Below are 21,298 nucleotides of genomic sequence, written 5' to 3'. Positions count from 1 at the left end.
TGCTTTGTGAATTAATTAATGGTAAATTGAGGAACCTGTAATTTAGTTAATACTTGGTTATTATCTGTTACTATTAGGGATGTCTCTTCTTCCCTCTTTTCCAGCTGCAACAAAACTCTAATGACTGACCTGGCAGAGGAGCACACAGATAACAAATCTCCTGTCCTGTCTGAAGCTCCCCAAGGGAAGCTGAGTTGTGGGGGAGGGCTCTGATGAGGTGGGATATAAGTGAGCACACACAACTGGACATGGAAAACACCAAGACTAGAGATCAGGGTCAATAACTATGCTTTCCTTCAGTGTAAAAATGGTAGGTTTTCTCACCTTTAACATATCTGTAAAACATCCATGATAAAATGTATTATAACCATCATATAATATACATGGGTTATGAATACAGCAATCATAATTTATGGTGAATAAATTTAAGTCTTGACTCACCACTTCAGAAAGATTGTTAATCCTATGGAGAAATATATTTATTTTTATTTATTTTTATTTTTTATTTTTATTTTTTTTTTTCCTATGGAGAAGTTTAGTCTCCCTTTATTTTTTTGACATTACTTTCTCTTGAAATAGATTCTATGGAAGAATCGAGTTTCCTGTTACTTTGAATTAAGATGGAGGTTTACAGGTTTTGAAAGCTGAAAGAGACTATTAGACTCATGCTATAATTCTGTACAGAAGGAAATTAAAAGCTGATAGAAGTTAGAGGCTCATTCAGCCCTTTTGCCTCTTAGGTTCTGTTCCTTTTTTATTATGGTCACTTGATTTTACTCTTATGATTGACGAAAAAGCACCTTTCCTTCATTTTTTTTACTTTTAGCTTAATTTTCTAGAAGAGATTTAAATAGCTCCTTCTTTTGTTTTTCTGCTTTTCTACAAAGCAGTATTTCATTATGAATTTTTAAAAATTCACAACATGTTAATTTTTTTAATCTTTTTTTTTCCTGTTAAACAGTAAGATTTTAAACTGGTTTCCCATAACATCTAATTGACAGAAGTTCTGAAGAAACTATGATGGGTTTATAGGCAGAGTGATGTACCCTAGCATGAGGTTGACATTCACTTAGTGGGTAACCTACCAGTTCTATTTAAGAGTGTTGTTATTGGGCCACGGTAGAGTAAGTTCACTGTAGTCCCTCTTCCACTGATTACAGCTAAAAACTGAACAAAGTACTCAAGCAATTACTTGAGAACTCTGAAAAGTAAGTAATAGCAAGTGGACTGGAGAGGGAATACAACACTTGAACAACCACGCATGGTAAAGATGAACATTCTTGTAACAAATGGAAAGGTAGAGATTCTTAGCAGAGAAATATAAAATGCTAAAAAGGATTAAATGGACATTTTAGAACTAAAAAGTATAATATAATTTTTAAAAAAATCACTCAGGTGGGCTCAGTAGAATATAAATGACACAGGAAAGAATCAGTGAGCTTGAAGATAAAGTCAATAGAAATTACCCAGTCGAAAGAAGAGGAAAAAAAAAATAAATGAGTAAAACCTCAGGGATACAAACTTCCACTTACAAGAAAAATAAGGGGCACCTGAGTGGCTCAGTCGGTTAAGCATCCTCAGGTCATAATCTCGGGGTCTTGTCGGGCTCTACACTGGGGCTAGATCCTGTCTGGGATTCTCTCTCCATTTTCCTCTCCCCACTCCCCCCCCCCCCAAAAAAAAAACAAGTCTTGGTGATATACAGCACAATGACTATAGTTAGTAATAGTGTGTTGTATATTTGAAAATTGCTAAGAGAGTAAATCTTAAAGTTCTTATTACAGAAAAAAAAATTTGTAAGTATGTGTGGTAATAGATACTAAACTTCTTGTGATCATTTTGCAATATATACATAAATCATGTTGATGTTAAATATCAATTGTACCTCCATTAAAAAAATATAAAGTCAAGGGCCTGGGGGACATTAACAAAAGGTCTAATATTTAGGCATTGGAACAAAGAGAAGGGTAAGGAGAGGACATAGGTAAAGAAAAAGGGGTTGAAAAAATAATAACTGAAAACTTCCCAAATTGGGCAAAAGCTGCACATTTACAAATTCAAGATAGTCACCAAACTCTAAGCAGTGTAAAAGACATACCATACATATCAGAATGGAACTCCTGAAAACCAAAAAACACTCAAAAGCAACAAAAATAGAAAGACAGTGCAATAGGAAAACAGTTTCAGTATCTGGGATTTCGTACCAGGAAATATGGAGTAGAAGACAATAGAACGGTATCTTAACATTCTGAAAGAAAAGAATTGTCCACAGAATTCTGTATTTAATAAAATACTCTCTAAGAGTTAAGGCAAAATAAAAACATCCCTAGATGGAGAAAAACTAAAATGTTAAAGGCAGTTCTTTAAGCTGATATCATGGGAAATGTAGAACATCAGGATAAAAGGAAGAGCAACAGAAATGATAAATAATCATGCAAATATGATAAACCTTTTCCACTCTTAAGTTCTTTAAAATGTCTTTGACTAGGGGAAGCAAAAATTATAACATCATCAGTGGGAGTGTTCATTGAATGTAGATGTAATACTTATGGTAACTATAATATAAAGAAGGAAGGCTAAAAGGACTTTTTTTAAAGTTTTTTTTTTTTTTAAAGATTTTATTTATTTATTCATAGACACAGATTGAGAGAGGCAGAGATACAGGCAGAGGGAGAAGCAGGCTCCATGCAGGGAGCCCGATGTGGGACTCTATCCCCGGTCTCCAAGATCACACCCCAGGCTGCAGGCGGCGCCAAACCGCTGCGCCACCGGGGCTGCCCTAAAAGGACTTCTTTGGTTTTAAACTTGTCTATTTTGCTTAAAATGGTGAAATATTAATTCTAAGTAGGCCGAAAAGTTAGATATCTATTTCTCAAGCCCTAGAGCAACCATTGGAAAAATATCAAGAGATAAAGCAGAAGATTCAGTGGATAAAATGGAATCCTATAATCCAAAATAAGACAGGAAAGGGAGGAACAAAGTAACCAATACCAAAGCAGGAAACAACCAGAAAAATAATAAAAAGTGACACTAATTCCAACTCTATTGATAAAATATTAAATGTAAGTGGTCTAAATAGATAAAAGGCACAGATTGTCAGGGTGAAAAACAAGACCAAACCATATGCTGTCTATGAGATTCTACTTTAAATGTAAAGATACAGATTGAAAATAAAAGGATATACGAACATAGATGCACAAGTCCTCAACAAGATATCAGCAAATTGAATCCAAAAATGTATAAAAAGAATTGTATATATAACCAATTAAAATTTATCCCAGATGTGCAAGTCTGGTAATGCATTAATGTTATCCATTAATGTAATCCATTCTATTAATGAGCATAAAAAGAAAAATCAAATGGTCATATCAATAGATAGAAAAACCATTTAGTAAATCACCTATTCATGTTAAAAATTCCTTAAACTGGGAATGGAAGAAAACTTTCTCAACTTGATTAAAGACTATTTTCCAAAAACCTACAGCTAACATCATACTTTATGATGAGAAACTAGAATTTTTCCCACTAAAATCAACTATAAGGCAAAGATGTTCTCTCACCACTCCTTTTTAACATCATACAGAAGCCCTTGCTAATATATAAGGCAAGGCGAGGAAATTAATAGTGTACAGATTTGGAAGGAAGACATAAAACTGTCTTTGTTGGGGTACCTGGATGGCTTAGTTGAGCAGCCAGCTCTTTATTTCGGCTCAGATGGGGGTCTCAGGGTCTTGAGGTCAAGCCCCAAGTAAGCTTTGTGCTCAGCAGGGAGTCTGCTTCAGGATTCTGTTCTCCCTTTGCTCCTCCCACACACGTGTGTGCATGCATACTCTCAGATCTTTAAAAAACAAAACAAAACTGTCTTTATTCACATGTGACATAATCACCTATGTAGACAATCTGAAAGAACTAACCAAAAAAGTGGAAGTCCTAAGCAGTTGTAGCAAAGTTGCAGGATACAAAGTTTATGTGCAAGTCATTGCTTTCCCATATACCAACAATGACCAAGTAGAATTTGAAATTTTAAACACAGTACCATTTACATTTGCACCCCCTAAAATGAAATACTTAGGTAAAAGCCTAAGAATGATGTATAAGGGCAGCCCCGGTGCCTCAGTGGTTTAGCGCTGCCTTCAGCCTAGGGCCTGATCCTGGAGACCCAGGATCAAGTCCCACGTCAGGCTCCTGCATGGAGCCTGCTTCTCCCTCTGCCTGTGTCTCTGCCTCTCTCTCTCTCTCTCTCTCTGTGTCTCTCATGAATAAATAAAAATCTTAAAAAAAAATTATGTACAAGATCTGTATGAGAAAAACTATGAAACTGGTGAATGAAGTCCAAGAAAAACTAAATAAATGGAGAAATATACCCATGATCATGGGTGGTAAGACTCAATATTGCCAATTTATCAGTTTTCCCAACTTGATCTATAAATTCAATGCAATTCCAGTCTAAAGTCCCAAGAAGTTACTTTATGGATGTCAACAAATTGACAAGAGTCATTTGGAGAGGCAGACGACCCAGAGTTGCCAACACTGTCTTGAAGGCTATCTGACTTGACCACTTACTATAAAAGCTACAGTAATCAACATTGTGTGGTATTGGTAAAAGCAAAGATCGTTGGGGAAAAAATAGCCCAGAAGCAGACTCACATAAATATTGACATTTTACAAAGGTAGAGAGATAGTACATATAATACAATGAAGCAAAGGTATTTTCTTCAACAAATGGTCCTGGACCAACTGGGCATCCACATGCAGAATAAATAAATACATATACATACATACATACATACATACATACATACAGACTACATCCTTCACCAAAATTAACTCAAAATGGACCTTAGATCTAAATGTAAAATACAAAACTACAAAACTCTTGGAAGATAACATAGGAGAAAACCTATGATGACGTTGGCTATTTTCATGTCTTTTTAGATATAATTCCAAATACACAATCCATGAAAGAAATAATAAGCTGGACTTCATTAAAATTTATAAAAACCTTTGCTGTGTGAAAGACGTATCAATAGAATTAGAAGACACATCATAGACTGAGAGAAAATAGCTGTGAAAGACATCTGATAAAAGAACCGTTATCCAAAATATACAAAGAAAACTCTTAAGATTCAACAATAAGAAAACCAATTTACAAATGGGCCAAAGAGCTCTACAGGCACCTCACCAAAGAAGATATATGGATGGCAAACAAGCTTATGAAAAGTAGCTCCACATCATATGTCATCATGGAAATGCAAAATAAAGCAACAGTGAGATATCATTATACATCTGTTAGAATGGCCAATATCTGAAACAGTTATCTTTAGAAACTTCAACATTCTTCTCTCAGTAATCCATAGAACAAGTAGACAGTAAATCAAAGATGCAGAAGATGTGAACATTATCAACCAGCTTGACCTAATTGACATTTGCTAAACAGTCCCTCAAACAGCAGCTGAATACTGCATTTTTATTTTTAATTTTTTAAAGATTTATTTATTAGAGAGAGCATGAGCAGGGGGAGGGGCAAAGGGAGAAGCAGACACCCCACTGAGCAGAGCCAAACATGAGGCTCTATCCCAGGACCCCAGGACCATGACCCAAGCCTAAGGCAGATGCTCAACCAACTGAGCCATCCTGGCCCCCCACTGTGTTTTTTTTTTCCCCAGATACACATGAAACATTCACTAAGATCAACCATGTTCTGGGCCGTAATAGAAACCCTACCCAATTGAAAAGAATGCCTTTGTCTGTCTGTAACAGAAATAAACTATAAAGCAATGACGGAAAGATATGGGAAATCCTCAAATATTAGGAAATTAAGCAGTATACTTGTGAGTAACCCAGGGGTCAAAGAGGAAGTCTCCCAAGAAAATTGGAAAATATGTTCAACCTAAAATGAAAACACAGCAGTGGTTGGCCAAGGGTAAAGTGTGGGAAGAGGGCTTAACTACAAAGGGGCAAAACAAGGGAATTTTGAGGGGAGAATAATGGAATTTTTCTGTATCTTTATTATGATAGTTGTTAGAAGATTATGTATTTATCAAAGCCCAGAACTGTTAACCAAAGAAGAAATTCAATTGCATGTAAATTTTAAAATATTTTTAAGAATTTAAATGTCAAGGTGTCTGGCTGACATAGCCAGTAGAACACGGGACTCGATCTCAGGATTGTGAGTTGGAGCCCCATGATGGGGGTAGAGATTACTTAAAAATCTTGGGTGTGGGGGCTAGAATTTAAGTGTCCTTTTAATGGAGTACCCTTGTTTTTAGTCAAATGTTTGGATGAGTTACTAGTCACAAGGCTGCTGAGTAAAAAAGGGAAACTACAGTATTTTTTAGACATAGGTATGACTCACAAGTAATCACTCTTTGGGTTGGATCTTTTTTTTTTTTTTTTTTTAAGATTTTATTTATTTATTCATGAGAGAGAGAGGCAGGCAGAGACACAGGCAGAGGGAGAAGCAGGGAGCCTGACGCGCGACTCCATCCCTGGTCTCCAGGATCAGACCCTGGGCTGAAGTTGGCGCTAAACCGCTGAGCCACCCGGGCTGCCCTGGTTTGGATCTTTAAAGGATTTAGACCATCTCTTGAAATTCTGGTTTAAAAATGGTAGTTGTGAAATAAAAAAGGAAGAAAATAAAATATAAATTTTTTAAATAAAATATAAATTAATAAGAGCTATGCTATTTTAGATCCACATATATGTACATTTTTTCCAAGAAAATTATGCTTATTGAAAAAATACATACTGTTCAACAATTAGCTGAAAAAAGTGAATTTTGCAAACAGTTGCTGTCAATTAAATATAGAAAGACATTGCACTGAGAAAAGAACAAGCTGAATGATCTTCAAATCTTTAATTTCTTTGAATGTTTTATAATTTTCAGAGTTTAAGTTTTATATTTATTTTGTTGAATCTGTTCCTAAGTATCTTATTCTCTTTGATGTTGTTATAAAAGAAACTGTCTCCTTAATTTCATTTTCAGTTCATTGCAACTGTATAGAAATGCATTGGATATCTGGAGAGTGGTCTTCTGTCTTTCAACCTTGCCAAACTTAGTAATTCTAACAGTCTTTTTTATTGGGCTCCTTAGGTTTTTGTTTTATTTTGTTTTGAAATACACAAGAGGGTGTCTGCAAATAAAGGTAGATTGGCTTCCTCCTTTCCAATCTGGATACCTTTTATTTCATTTTGTACCCCTAATTGCCCTGAGTAGAACCTCCAATAAAATGTTGAATAGAAGTGGCAAGAGGAAGCATCCTTATGTTGTCTCAGGGGAAAAGCATCCAGTCTTTTGTCATTAAGTATATTAGTTGTGGGTTGTTGTTGGTTTGGTTTTTTGTGGCTTTTTTGTGTGTGCGCATTTATCAGAGGTTCCCTTATATTCCCAGTTGGTTGAGAATTTTTACACCAAAGGGTGTTAGATTTTGTCAAGTGCTTTTGCTTTTCCTACAGTTAGCAAAGTTGATCATGTGATACTTCATTAATCTTTTATTTAGGGAAAAAACCTAACTCAGACATTAAGTTAAAAAAAATATATATGTATAATTATTGCCTCACCTTTTTTTAGCCCACTTAACTGTAAAGTTCAGTGGGTATCTTATCGAGGGCTATAACATGGTCTCATTGTGGTGTTAAAAACTGTCATCTTGGGCAGCCCAGGTGGCTCAGCGGTTTAGTGCCACCTTCAGCCCAGGGCGTGATCCTGGGACTCGAGTCCCATGTCGGGCTCCCTGCATGGAGCCTGCTTCTCGCTCTGCCTGTGTCTCTGCCTCTCTCTCTGTGTGTCTCTCGTGAATAAATAAATAAAATCTTAAACACACACACACACACACACACACACAACTGTCATCTAGATTTTCTTCCTTTCCCTGCCTCCCTGAAGTCCTCCCACACCCATTCCGTTTATGTGTGAATCATGTTTAGGTCCCGTGTGATGGCAGAATGACTGCTGGCAGCTCCAGGCAAACGTCTTCCAGTCCAAAGAAAAAAGAGTTTCCATTTCTTTCCACCTTTCTCCAGACCCAGCAACAGTCCCAAGATCATCTTTAGTTGGGTCACTTGCCTGTTGTGAAGTGTATCCTTGAGGACAGGGGATGTGAAGCTCCATTTAAGCCTGAATCACATGCCCTCCCGGAGCTGGTCAGCCCCACCCAACTACATGGAAAGAGTATGGAGATTTTCAGTAACAGAAATGTAGAGGATGGATGTCAGGTTACCAAAAATAAATGTCCACTGCACCTTCTGTGGTGAAATATTCCAGAATAATGCAAAGTATGTGAAATTGGTATTTAAGTAGTTTTATTTCCCTACCCCATCCCTGGCAGGGGTAGCTTATATAAGCTAAAACTTTTCTCTACTCACACCACATTCCATCTCCAATAGAGAAGAGCCAAGAAAAGAGTGGGGGTTGGACAGGAAGATTAATGATAATCTAATGGAGCAGGGACTGGTTACACCCACAGTTTTCATCTGCTCTTTTGTTTCCTTGAATATTTTATCATTTCCAAGTGTGTTATTAAGGGCTCTCTAGAAAAATAGACCCAATAGTATACAGAACTCTATATGTATTACATATATATGTGTGTGTGTGTGTGTGTTTGTATATATAACATATGAAGGGATTTATTATAAGAATTGGCTTATGCAGTTAGGGAGACTGAGAAGTCCATGATCTTTTTTTTTTTTTTTTAAGATTTTATTTATTTATTCATAGAGACACAGAGAGAGAGGGGGGCAGAGGCACAGGCAGAGGGAAAAGCAGGCTCCATGCAGGGAGCCTGACGCAGGACTCAATCCAGGGTCCCCAGGATCACACCCCGGGCTGCAGGTGGCGCTAAACCACTGTGCCACCGGGGCTGCCCAAGTCCATGATCTTCTATTGGTAAACTGGAGAACCAGGAAAGCTGATGATGCAGTTTGGTCTGAGTTCAAAGGCCTAAGAATTGGAGAGATAGATGGTGTAAATACTGTGCCTGGGTCTGAGCACCAGTGTTCTAAACCTAGAGAAGATGGATGTCTCCCTCTGAGAGAATAAATTCTCTATTCCTCTGCCTTTTGTTCTACTGAGGGCCTCAGGAGATTGGGTGAGCTCACTTGTAATGGTGAGGGCAGTCTTAATTCAAATGCTAATCTCTGTCAGAGACACCCTCACAGACATACCTAGAAATAGCATTTTACTTGCTATCTGGGCATCGCTTAGCCCATCAAGTTGATACATAAAATTCAGTATCACATTAGTCACGGTAACTGCAGATTAATTTATTTTTTTTGTTTTGTTTTGCAGATTAATTTAAAACAAGAAATGGATTAATGCCCTCTTCATTCTTGCCTCTTTTCTCATAGTTATTTCTGTGCTGTATCTGAGCTTCTGAGGACTGGACATCATGAAAGAGCAGTGTGTTCCAGTCCCCTCTAGACTCTCCATTGCTCTGCCTATAAATTTCATCTAATGGGAATGAGACCTCTGTGGCCTCTTAATGTACCTTCTGAAAATCCAGTAACTTTATGGTTTAAAGAAAAGTTATTCTTGGTTATGATCTTTATAGTTACAAACTATAGGATAAAATAACAATGTATAGAACTTCCCTTAGTATATACTTCTAGGTAAATGTAGAACCTATTACAGGGAAAGTGGTGTTTCAGTTATTACAGTTTACCAGCTACTTTCAAAACTTAACTGCAGCTGTGCTTTGTGTGTGTGTTTGTGTGATGGGGGAGGTGTTTAACTTTTTTCAGATTACTATAAGATAAAGCTATTTAGGGCCACATTTTTTCAATTTGTAGATATTTTTTCACATTTCAACAACAAAACAGAAAGCATCTTAGAATCAGTACTGTGTCATTGCTTACCGGGCAGGTATTTTTTTTTTCTTGTGTTACCTAAAATAATGATATGTCTTAAAATTGATGGTGTGTGATGATTAATATTACGTGTCAGTTTGCCTGGGCCATGGGGTGCCTAGACATTTGGCCACACATCTTTCTGGGTGTATCTGTGAGGGTGTTTCTGGATTGACATTTGAATTGGTAGACTGAGTAAAGTAGATTGCCCTTCCCTAATATGAATCTTATCCAATCAATCAAAGACCTAAATAGAATAAAAAGACTAAGAAATAGGGAACTCCTCCTGCCTGCCTGAGCTGGAACATTGGTTTTTTCCTGCTTTCTGCCCCAGACTGAAGCACAGCTCTTCTTGGGTCTCCAGCGTCTTGGTTTGTGTGAATTAGGCATCAGACAGACCTCTGTATCTAAGCAGCCCCTAGGGCTCTCCTCAAAGCTCCTCCTGGCCTTCTCTCTGTCTGCCTCAACCACAGAAGAGTTTCATGAGAAAAATGTGTCCTTAAAGGGCTCTAGCATTTCAGAGATAGAAAAATATGTATCCAGCTGAGGACATTGACAAAACTTATGCAGAAATAGTTAGAGATGACATTTTAGAAAGAAGATTCAACTTAGGCAAAAGCCCAGAAGCAAGAATACAGAAAATAAGTTTGGTTTGTCTAGAATATAGATTGGGTAAGAGCACTAGATAAGATGTATATTTCAACCAAATATGGTTTGTCCCTGAAATTCTCCAAAGTAAAAGTAGTTTGCCTTTCAGTGTTTTTAAGATTATTTTATTTCCGTGGATCAATTTTAAGTAGTAAGTGAAAGTTCTCTTTATCTAGGGTTCATATGCCCCTGCACAGGCTTATTAGCACTCTGGAATGATCTTTGACATCAAAAGGGCTATAGCCAAGCCACAGAGGTCCGCAAGCACCTAGCTCTAGGGTACCCAAACAGACCAGGTTCAGCCTCTCGCTGCTGACAGAATCCAAAGACAGATGAGGGGTCGTGAAACAAAATAAGGTATTTCAGTGAGACCAACACCAAGAAGTTGGCAGACTAAAGTCTCAAAGACTGTCTCCAAAGTGCTCAAAATACTCCCAGATTTAGATAAGGAGAATGTGGGACAAAGGTCAGTGGGTACATGTGCTGGGCAGTAAAGGTCAGGCTCCTCACTGTCTTGGGGTCATTTGTGCAGGGTCTTGCAGAAGTCAGGGAGCGTTAAGGCTTGAGGGAGTTGTTTCACTTCCTATCAGGAGATCCTTTGGCTGTGATGTCTTTTGCCTGAGTTAAGAGATAAGCTAGAAAGAAGAACTTAATCACTTAGAAAGTACAGACAGAGGTCAAAATGGAGGTGGCTAAAGTCCTTTTTCAGAACAGTATAATCTTCTGCCTCATTTCTAAGTTTGGGATAATTTTTCTTAACCAGAGGAAAGAAGATCAGGTTTGTGATAATGTTCAGGAAACAATAATCTTTTACCTTAAAAAATTAAAAACCAAAAATCACTAGTACTATATGAAAGGAAAAGGGAATAAAAATCATTAGTCTTCCTCTTAACTAGAGAATCATCACTATGTCCCTGATCCTTACAGACTTCTTCTATACATTATGTGACTAAAAATATATGGCCCTGTGGGTGTTTGATTTTAGTTTTAAAAATGAGATCATGCATACAGTATTTACTAACCTACTTCTTTCCCTTCTTTCCCTGGAATTTAAGCTCCTTGGAGCTGGGACCCAGCCGCCTTTGTCAGGTCCCATTCCTGTGTACTGGGAGACACCTCCCATGCGGGCAGTAATTGAGACCATGTTCTTGCTTCTATTTGCAGGTTGGCAGCCTAGATGGTTCCTACTCTGTGGGGGTATATTATCCTATTATGATTCTCCTGAAGATGCCTGGAAAGGTTGCAAAGGGAGTATCCAAATGGCGGTCTGTGAAATTCAAGGTAAGAAACCAAGAGATTTGCAGGTTTTCTTTTTCTTTCTGTCTCCCCCATAAAATTAAAAAAAAAAAAAAACACTGGCCTCTCTGTGCCTATCTCTGCTGTTCCTATGATACAAAGATATACATAGTGTTATGTCCCAAAAGAAAGCTTTGCAAATAAGACCTAAAGCTGCAACCAATTTTTACGAGGAGGTTGTTGAAGAGGTAGTCAAAATAAATGAGAACAGTGTGCTTCATCACACATTTAGTGCCCATTTTTTAGTCCCTTGCTCACCTGAAGCCAGGGCAACTATGTGCAAAGCTTATTTAAGTCTTTTTACTACAGCATCAAACACTTCTATGTTTAAATCAGGACACACACACACATACACCTTCTTATCACTACTGTATACTTAAAACAAGCAAACACATAAAGACTTGCAAATAGCTTTTACTTCTTAGTTTGGGAACATCTTAAGACATGCTGAGAAGATATGGCTCTGAAACAAGATTAGTAGAGAAACAGATTAGAAGGGTATTTTACAGCAGGGTAGGGGGTGAAGGAGAATGTAGTTTGCTTATTTCTTCTTCCAAAGATCTCAGAGGAAATTCTCACACTTTTGATATAACTTGTGAAGGACAGTAGAAAAGAAAAATATTGTGTTCTTGATTGCTTTCCAGTAAACCCAAGAAGATACAGAGGCATACCCTTGTTGGCATGCAAGCTTTTTTGGCCTCAGAGCAGCATACTTTACACACACAAGCCAAAAGAGAGATTCTGTCTCTATTCCAGTAAGGAGAATTGAGTGCTTCTTTTTTAGTCTTGGTGATACCTTGGAGCCAGCCAGGGTTTTTCTTCTTCATCAGCAGAGGCATTGAGGAAGAGATAAATAAACTAGGGAAGGTGGTAAGAGCTAGCATCCTCCCTTGGAAGAAGCCTTCAGTGACTGGCACCAGTTGAGCTCCAGAATTTGGGTGGAGTGGAGGCTACCCAGATTGCACTCTTCTAGGTTTCTAACCTCCCTCTGCCTTGCTCCCAGTTCATTCTGTAGATAACACACGCATGGACCTGATAATCCCTGGGGAGCAGTATTTCTACTTGAAGGCCAGAAGTGTGGCTGAGAGACAGCGGTGGCTGGTAGCCCTGGGGTCAGCCAAGGCTTGCCTGACAGATAGTAGGACCCAGAAGGAAAAAGGCAAGTATCAATTGTCCTCTGATCTCGGATCCTTGGGAATCACCCACTGACCTCTTTGGGTTCCCATATTTGTTATCTTGCCTCTGACCACCTAGGCAGCTTTTTGTGTCATTCGCATACCATATACCCCTGAAATTTCAAGGACAGTGTGTATTTAACTCCTCTCTTAGCATATCACAATAGAGCATGGGCTTTGAAGCCAGATACAACTGGATTCAAATTATGGCTTTGTAGATTACTGGCTTTTTGACCTTGGCATAAGTCATTTAATCTCTCTGATCCTCAGCTTCCTCATTTTTTTTTTTTTTGCTTCCTCATATTTTTAAAAAAGATAACAACCTACATTAGAAGGATTGCCATGAGTATTAGTAATGATATGAACCTGTTTAGTACCTAGTCTGGCACAAAGTTGACTTTTGGTAAAGAAGCCTTGGATCAGGGTATTTTCTCCAGTAACACCCCACCTTCCCCTCCCTTTCCCTGGGACGGATACCTAATTGTCAGGTTGCTACTGCTTAATGCTCATTAATTCAACATCATTAGGTCTCCTGAGAACCCTGGCATAACTTTCTATGCGGACTGGGGGAAGAGTGCCAGGGCTTACTGTCTGAGACCTAATGCCACCTTCCCAGCCCTTTACCCCATATGTACACCTGAAGAGATTAGTGGGAGACAGGGGCCTCTTTCTTATGACAAGTGTGGCAGATGTGTTTACCTCTTCAAGTAGACACAGGAAAATGGCCTCTTCCTTGGTTGTTTTTGTTTTTTTTTGTTTTTTTGTTTTTTTTTAATTTTTTTTTTAAATTTATTTATGATAGTCACAGAGAGAGAGAGAGAGAGGCAGAGACACAGGCAGAGGGAGAAGCAGGCTCCATGCACCGGGAGCCCGACGTGGGATTTGATCCCGGGTCTCCAGGATCGTGCCCTGGGCCAAAGGCAGGCGCTAAACCGCTGCGCCATCCAGGGATCCCTTCCTTGGTTTTTTTGAATGCCAAATTGGGAGCATATTCTAGACATTGTCAGATCAAGTTATAATGTACAGCTTTTTTTTTTTTTTTTTTTTTTTAATGTACAGCTTTTTCATGGGGGAAAAAAAAAACAAGTGATAATGAGCCCTCAGCGCCAGAGTAGCTGGAGCACTGTGCTAATAAGGGAGCAGCAGGTGCACAGAAGGGTGCTATTAGCCTTGATGGGTGGCATGCTGGATGAGTTCTTTGAGTTAACAAGCCATCTTATTAGTAATAATTGCACGTTACAGAACAGTTTCCCAGTTTTGAGTACTGTTAGCAGGTAGATCGCTATGACCCCATTTTATAGATAGGGAAAACTATGCAGCAAATGAAACCAAAACTCTGAACCCTTGATTGACTCTGTTCCCAGTTTTTTGTTGTTGTTTTTTTTTTTTTTTTTTTTTAAAGATTCTATCCATTTATTCATGAGAGTCTCAGACAGACGCAGAGACACAGGCAGAGGGAGAAGCAGGCTCCCCATAGGGAGCCTGATGCGGGACTCGAACCCTGGACTAGGGTCACACCCTGAGCTCAAGACAGATGCTCAACTGCTGAGCCTCCCGGGTGTCCCTCTGCTCTCAGTTTTGACATGAGGAGTTGAAAAGTATGCTGTATCCTTCTTCCTACACTGGCTATCATTCAGTATGTTGGCCAAGAAATAACATAGATTAAAAAGACTAGAAATCTCTTTTTGTTTTTCTTGCCCACATATCTTCATGTGTATCTTATCTATAACTCATACCATAAACATCTGACTTTAGATGTAGGTTATATATTGCACTCTATGGTATGCTAACCAGTGAATAGTTCCTTCATCCTGTAATTACGTTATCCTCATTTTGTTATTTAGAGTTTGCTGAAAACACTGAAAACTTGAAAACCAAAATGTCGGAACTAAGACTCTACTGTGACCTCCTTGTTCAGCAAGTAGATAAAACAAAAGAAGTAACCACAACTGGTGTGTCCAATTCTGAGGTAAAATATTTGTCTTAGCCACAGGAGAAGTAGCACCAGGTGTTGCTTACAGGTAATGCTTACTCTCACACAGTCCCTGACTATTTTAGCATTTACTATTTTTTGGAGGAGAAAGTTAACAAAATTCAATGAAGAGAAAAAGTGTGTGCATGTCAGCATATGGAAGCATATAGTTTTCCTTCATGGAATGAATTCAGGATTAATTAGTTGATAACATTTGGAACCTTTAACATTGGTGCTGATGTACTAAAATTTGTTTCTTCCCAGTTTGCATCACTTTGTAAATACAGCCTTACCTGTCTAGCACAGCTACTTCTAGAGGTGTGGCTACTAACATGCCAGCATCATGTCTATCAATAATGTGTATCTGTCATCTTTGATGAGACTGTAGTAAGATTTTATTATTTATTTATTTATTTTAAAGATTTTATTTATTTATTCATGAGAGACAAACAGAGAGAGAGGCAGAGACACAGGCAGAGGGAGAAGCAGGCTCCATGCAGGGAGTCTGATGTGGGACTTGATGCTGAGACTCCAGGATCACACCCTAATCTGAAGGCAGACGCCCAACCACTAAGCCACTCAGGCGTCCCTAATTTTTTTTTTTTTTTTTTTTTAACTAAGCTCTACATCCAACATAGGGTTTGAACTCACCACCCCAAGATCAAGAGTTACACGCTCTATGGACCAAGTCAGCCAGGCACCTCTATGACAGAATTTTATTGGTGACATAGTAATTGTGCTTTAGTATAGGCTAGTTCTTTCAAAGATGGAGACAAGCCTTTTTTTCTGCCCATTATCAGTAAGGATTGCAATTTTTAATGTTAATTAATAAAGTAGTCATTCACTCGTCCTAAAACATATAATAAAAGGTCTATCTGGTGTTATGTATTAAATGGCTCACACTACCCAGAGAGAGCCTCTGGTCTATTAGAATAGCTATAATCTGATTAACAATGGCTAGTAAATGAAGAATCTACAGATCCTAGTTAATGGTTTTGGTAGAAGAACATTATACTATTAGTGGTATATGTACTTTCAGTTTTTCTAATAAGGGTGATTTAACTCGCTTTCATTCACTACCTTTTTGGCTGTCTTATTCATTCAGCAGTTGCCTGGGAGCAGGGAGGAGAGGGATACCAAAAAAACATTTCAGCCCTATTCTTGGGATTTTTAGGGTTCAGAGCAGTGATTCTCAGCCCAGAGCCTCTGGTTTTGCCCCTCAGGAGATGTTTGGCAGTGTTTGGAGACATATTTGTTTGTCACAGTTGGAGGAGTGCTACTGACATCTACTGTATGGAGGTTAGAATGCTACTTCTTGTCCTGCAGTGGGCAGGAGAGCTCTCCCACCTACTTCTCCCACTCCAAAAATTAGCCCCCCATGTTAGTCGTGCCAAGGTACAGAAGCCCTGGTCTAATGCAAAGGAAAAATGTGAACACAGCAATTTTTTTATCCAAGATGTTTAGAGTGCCTTGAGAATTTGCTAATGAAACTGTGGCTGTGCTATTGTGATTTATAATAAGAAATATATGTTTGGTCTCCATAAGAAATATGTTTAGCAGAGCTCCTGAAACCCTTGGAACTTCCTGTGATGAGAATGATAAAGTTGTCTCTTGTTATGTTAATGAGGTGACTTTAAGAAGGTGCCTAAGGATGGGAGGCTGGTTGACCCAGGACCCAACCATATGATTAGAGCCACCCAGCATCCACCCACCCTCATCTCCTGGGAAGGGAAGGAGGCTGAAGATTGAGTTTAATCCCAGCAGCAGATGATTTTGTCAGTCATGTCTGTGCAATGTAAGAACAGGGTTTGGAGAGCTCCTGAGAACAAATGGAGATTCAGGAAAAGTGGTGTGGTCAGAGAGCATGGAAGTCCTGAGTGGTTCCCAGATGCCTTGCCCTATACATCTGTTTCTGGGTTGTGTCCTTTTAGAATAAACTGGCAGTCTAGTAACTAGTAAAATGTTTCTCTGAGATCTTTGAGCAGCTCTAGCAAATAAATCAAAAGGAGGGGGTTAGAACCTCCAATCTGTAGCAGATCAGTCAGAAGCACAAATGACAACCTGGACTTGCCATTGGTGTCTGAAGTGAGGGATAGGAAGCTGCCCTGTGAGATTTGACACCAATTTGAGGTAGATAGGGTCAGAATTTAGTTGAATTTAGATCACCCAGCTGGTGTCAGAGAATTGCTTGGTGGTGTGGGGAAAACCCACATATAATTGTTGTCAGAATCATAGTAGTCCACAACCAGTAACATCACCTGCTAGCTTGTTAGAAATACAAAATTGATGAAAATAGAGAGGCCACTCTTAAATTAAGAGAAAAATTCAACTGAGTACATTTTAAAAATCTTACTGGCTTTATTCAGCAACTCATTTATCAGGCAACATCTCATCTGGCAGATAGAAAGGAGCTCTGAAAAGCCTTAAAAGGCTAGAGATTTTTATAGACCAAAGTGAGCAGGAACAAGGAAATTCTGCTGGGCATTTATTGATTGATTAAAACAGGGTTGCTCTCTTCATGTGGAGTGAAGAGAAGTCATGGAGCTGGATCAGGTAACTTGTGCCAATTTGTTGACCTAGGCCTGCCTTTTCTGGGACAATGAGGCATAGAAATTGAAGTTTTTGGTTTTGGTGTGAGGATTAGCATGAGCGACTCCACCTTGGGCACAGTCTGGCTTCTTTTATACAATTAAGATGTGTTTATTGTACTCTCTAGTCAGGGTATGGCCTCAGTTTCCTGAACAACTTATTAATATCAGTATTCAGAGGAAAAACATCCTGAACAAGTAAAATAACTAGGGGTTAAAGTGATCAGATATTCAAAAGGATTCCAGTTGCTAAGAACTCTCAAACTCATCTGTACCAAAAGTCAAAAACCCTATCCTAAAAGCAAACAAAGAATGATTTATGGTTTCTAACGCTTCTATTCTAGAACCTCATTTTTACTCAGGCAATAGGAGACATTTTTCCATTGATTCCACTGGTCTTCAGTCCATGTGATTTCCTATTTCATGGCCTGCCACCCCTCATGGACTGGAAACTCCCTGAGGGCTCTGTGCCCAGCACCTGGCACAGTGCTAGCATATAATACTGTTCAACTGAAAGAAGTTGTCTCCAGCTGGAACAGTGTGGGGAGAGTGTGAAAGGTCAGATTGAGGCTTGTATAGGGTTAATAGATAAAGTGGACTCTTTCTTTTGTAAATGATGTACATATTTGTCCAGCAAAATAGGTGGGTACATTATTACTACATTGTGGATAAAAACCTCTAAGGACATTCCACTATTGAGCCTTTTCTTTGGCAAGGTAAAGAAGTCATCTACTCTTGTTTTGTAGGAAGGAATTGATGTGGGAACTCTGCTGAAATCAACCTGCAATACTTTTCTGAAGACTTTGGAAGAATGCATGCAGATCGCAAACGCAGCCTTCACCTCTGAACTACTCTATCGTACTCCCCCCGGCTCACCACAGCTGGCCATGCTCAAGTCCAGCAAGGTAAAAGCCAGTTCACGTTGGGGGCAGCAGGACATAATGAAAAGCTACAGAGTTAAGAAGTGATGTAGTGAGCCATATTATCCATCCCCCTTTCATGACTAGAGAGACATTTTTTAGTGGCCTTCCCTTTATGTCCACTTACATATTTCTGCCCTCGGTCCTCTGTATCCATTTACTTTTAGCAGTTTTACCACCTAAACCTGTCTCTGATATAGCTAGCCTCTTTTCTGCTTCCTTGTCCAGCGAGTCTTGCCAAGATTTGTGGTTGCCTTCTAACTGGTTACTTTCAGCCTAACCCTTCCAGACAGCAAATGGTATTTTATTCATGAAGTATAAACTGGACCACTTTACCTAAACCCCTCAGTGCCTCCCTCATTGCCAAAGGTTAAAGTCAGAACTTCTTAATCCATTCCCACACCCACAGTTTCTTTCTCTGTCCTTAGCTGGCTGAACATACTAACTGCCTATAGCTCCCCTGACATCTCTGCACCATTTCCCAGTGCCAAGAATGCTGTTCTCACTTATCTTCTCCTGATTAGCACTTCCCCATCCTTCAATATTTAATCTGTCCTTCCCTGAATCCCTAAGTTGGGCTATAGGAGCTCCTCCTCTATGCACACCCCTATTATAGCATTACTCTATATTAAAATTACCTTAAGTGTAGGAATCTTCATACATGCTGTTTATACTTTTAGTGTTTGAAACAATGCTGCATTATAATCTTTACTGAGCATAACTAATGAGAAAGCCAACCACCAAGGGTTTGGTTGTGATAATTAGATTCTTCAAAAAACCAGTCTTCCTTTTCCTTAGAAATGCAGGTACACTTATCTGAAAAAACACAAAGGACTGGTTGAGATCATTGACTCCCTTCTTTTGGGAGGGTCTAAAATTGTTCCTGTTGGGGCAGTTATGTTACAGTAATATTTACCACTTTTATATGTGATGAAATTCTAAATATGCTCTGTGAAGTTTAACATGAAGCTTTCATTTTTTTGCTTCTTTTAAAGATGAAACATCCTATTATACCGATTCATAATTCATTGGAAAGGTACAGTAACTCTTGGTTTTTCTTCTTTATAAAGATAAATAATTTTTTATTATCAATTTTTTAAAAAATAGGAATATTTTTATCATGATTCGAGATGATACCAGAAAGAAACAGTAACTGATTTTCCTCTTTGGGGTGAGCTTGAAGCAATGCAGACCTTTCATTTAGCACAGACTACCCAGGCAGATGTTTGCATTTTCCCTCAGGTATGGATGGATCTGCCCACCACATTTAGTGACTTTTCATCTGTCTAGTGTGCTGAGGGTTGGAACCTCCTCTCTTATGGAGAGGCATTGACTTAAATGTGCTTTTATCCAGAAAAGACAGTACTGTTTTGTTTTATTTAAAAATAAAAATCTTAAGTAGCCTTCCAGGTTGAAAACAAACAAATTTAATACCAAAATCTAAACTGTTTTCTTCCTCTAATTGCTCCTTCAATTTTAGAAAAAAGTACACATGTACATAGTTGTATTCCTATTATTTGGGGTCTTTATTCAGTTATTATTTTACATAAGCATTCCCGTATTTTGATGTACTCCATATATTTGTACTTTCAAATTATTATTTAACATTTCATCTCTTTGTATACTGTTGTTTGCTTTAGCACAAAGATTGTTCCAATTTCGTTAACATTTTTATCTTGTTCTAAATATTTCTACTAGAAAAAATTGTAGACTTTTTTCTCATGACATTTCCTTACTAAACACATTTTTAAGTATAGCCATGGGACTCGAACTTACAACTCTGAAATCAAGAGTCCTATGTTCCACCAATTGAGGTAGCCAGATGCTCCTAAACACCTACATTTTTAGTTGCTAAGTTGAAATATGACACTTCTTTAGAAAATAAATGCTTTTCCTGGAGTCACCATATAGTTTGGACCCTTTTTTGTTTATTAGAAGAAAATATTTTTGTTCTAATTTATTTGGATTTAATCACTTATAATAAGATGTTGTGATTGAACTTGTCACAGAATTAGCTGTTCTGCTTGCATGTTAAGTAGCCTTTTCTGTTATCCCAAAGGGCAGCAGATTCTCAGGATGTATCCTATATCCTCCTAGGTTTTTTCTGTCAGTCCTATTTTGCGGGGAATATTCTCCCCTCACCACAGCATGTAGCTTCTAGACAGTTAACTGCTAGGCAAACATGTAAGAGTGGCCAATGATTTTAGAACTGGAGAGAGAAAAAACTTCCCAGGGAGAAGCTGAGGAAAGTGAGAAAAGTGTTAAATGTTTACATTTACATTTACATTTACATTTACATTTACATTTACATTTACATTTACATAGCTGATTGAAAACCAGAGACCTGCTGGTGGGGAGCAGGAAGCTTGAGTCACCTGAGGGTCTTTGAAAAACCAGGAATGGCTCTTTGATTTCAGACAAGCCTGTCTCATCATCAGATACTTGTCTAGGAGGCAGAAGGCTGAGAGGTTTGGCTGATTCAGCAGTACTGGTTTTTAATCACTGAACCCTTCCCCCCTTTCTCAGAATAAGAGCTACCCAGACCATTTATTTAAGACCAAATAATTGGATGTTTTGGCTTTTCCTTACAAAATATTTTCAGGCAAATGGAGTTAAACAGTTGTGAAAATGGATCTTTGCATATGGAAATAAATGATGGTGAAGAAATCCTAATGAAAAATAAGAGCTCCTTATATTTGAAACCAGAGATAGATTGCAGCATATCAAGTGAAGAAAATACAGATGATAATATAACAGGTAAAAACAACTAAAGTCTGAAGCAAACCATTGATCTTGGAAGTTTGTTTATGCATGATATGACACTTAATAGGGATTGGCCTCAAGACAGAATACTAG

General features: G+C 38.4%; 1 protein-coding gene across 6 annotated transcripts in view; it reads left to right on the top strand.

Moving 5' to 3' along the window:
• Nucleotides 1–21,298, top strand: part of PLEKHA8 (pleckstrin homology domain containing A8) — a 57,296-nt gene that overhangs the window by 9,671 nt on the left and 26,327 nt on the right. For 2 of the 6 annotated variants that reach the window (XM_072783615.1, XM_072783617.1), the window contains exons 1-7: nucleotides 10,362–10,515; nucleotides 11,656–11,772; nucleotides 12,791–12,946; nucleotides 14,807–14,931; nucleotides 18,269–18,427; nucleotides 19,438–19,478; nucleotides 21,045–21,199. In XM_072783615.1, the coding sequence (XP_072639716.1) occupies nucleotides 10,377–10,515; nucleotides 11,656–11,772; nucleotides 12,791–12,946; nucleotides 14,807–14,931; nucleotides 18,269–18,427; nucleotides 19,438–19,478; nucleotides 21,045–21,199 (892 nt within the window). In that variant the 5' untranslated portion in view covers nucleotides 10,362–10,376. Of the gene's footprint in view, nucleotides 1–128; nucleotides 311–8,252; nucleotides 8,275–10,361; nucleotides 10,516–11,655; nucleotides 11,773–12,790; nucleotides 12,947–14,806; nucleotides 14,932–18,268; nucleotides 18,428–19,437; nucleotides 19,479–21,044; nucleotides 21,200–21,298 lie in introns of those variants that run through there. The other 4 variants (XM_072783620.1, XM_072783618.1, XM_072783619.1 and 1 more) reach the window with 3 other exon arrangements.

The sequence above is a fragment of the Canis lupus genome, chromosome 18 (genome assembly GCF_048164855.1).
Source record: "Canis lupus baileyi chromosome 18, mCanLup2.hap1, whole genome shotgun sequence".
NCBI lineage: Eukaryota > Metazoa > Chordata > Mammalia > Carnivora > Canidae > Canis > Canis lupus.
This window is presented reverse-complemented; position numbering and strand designations above follow the sequence as displayed.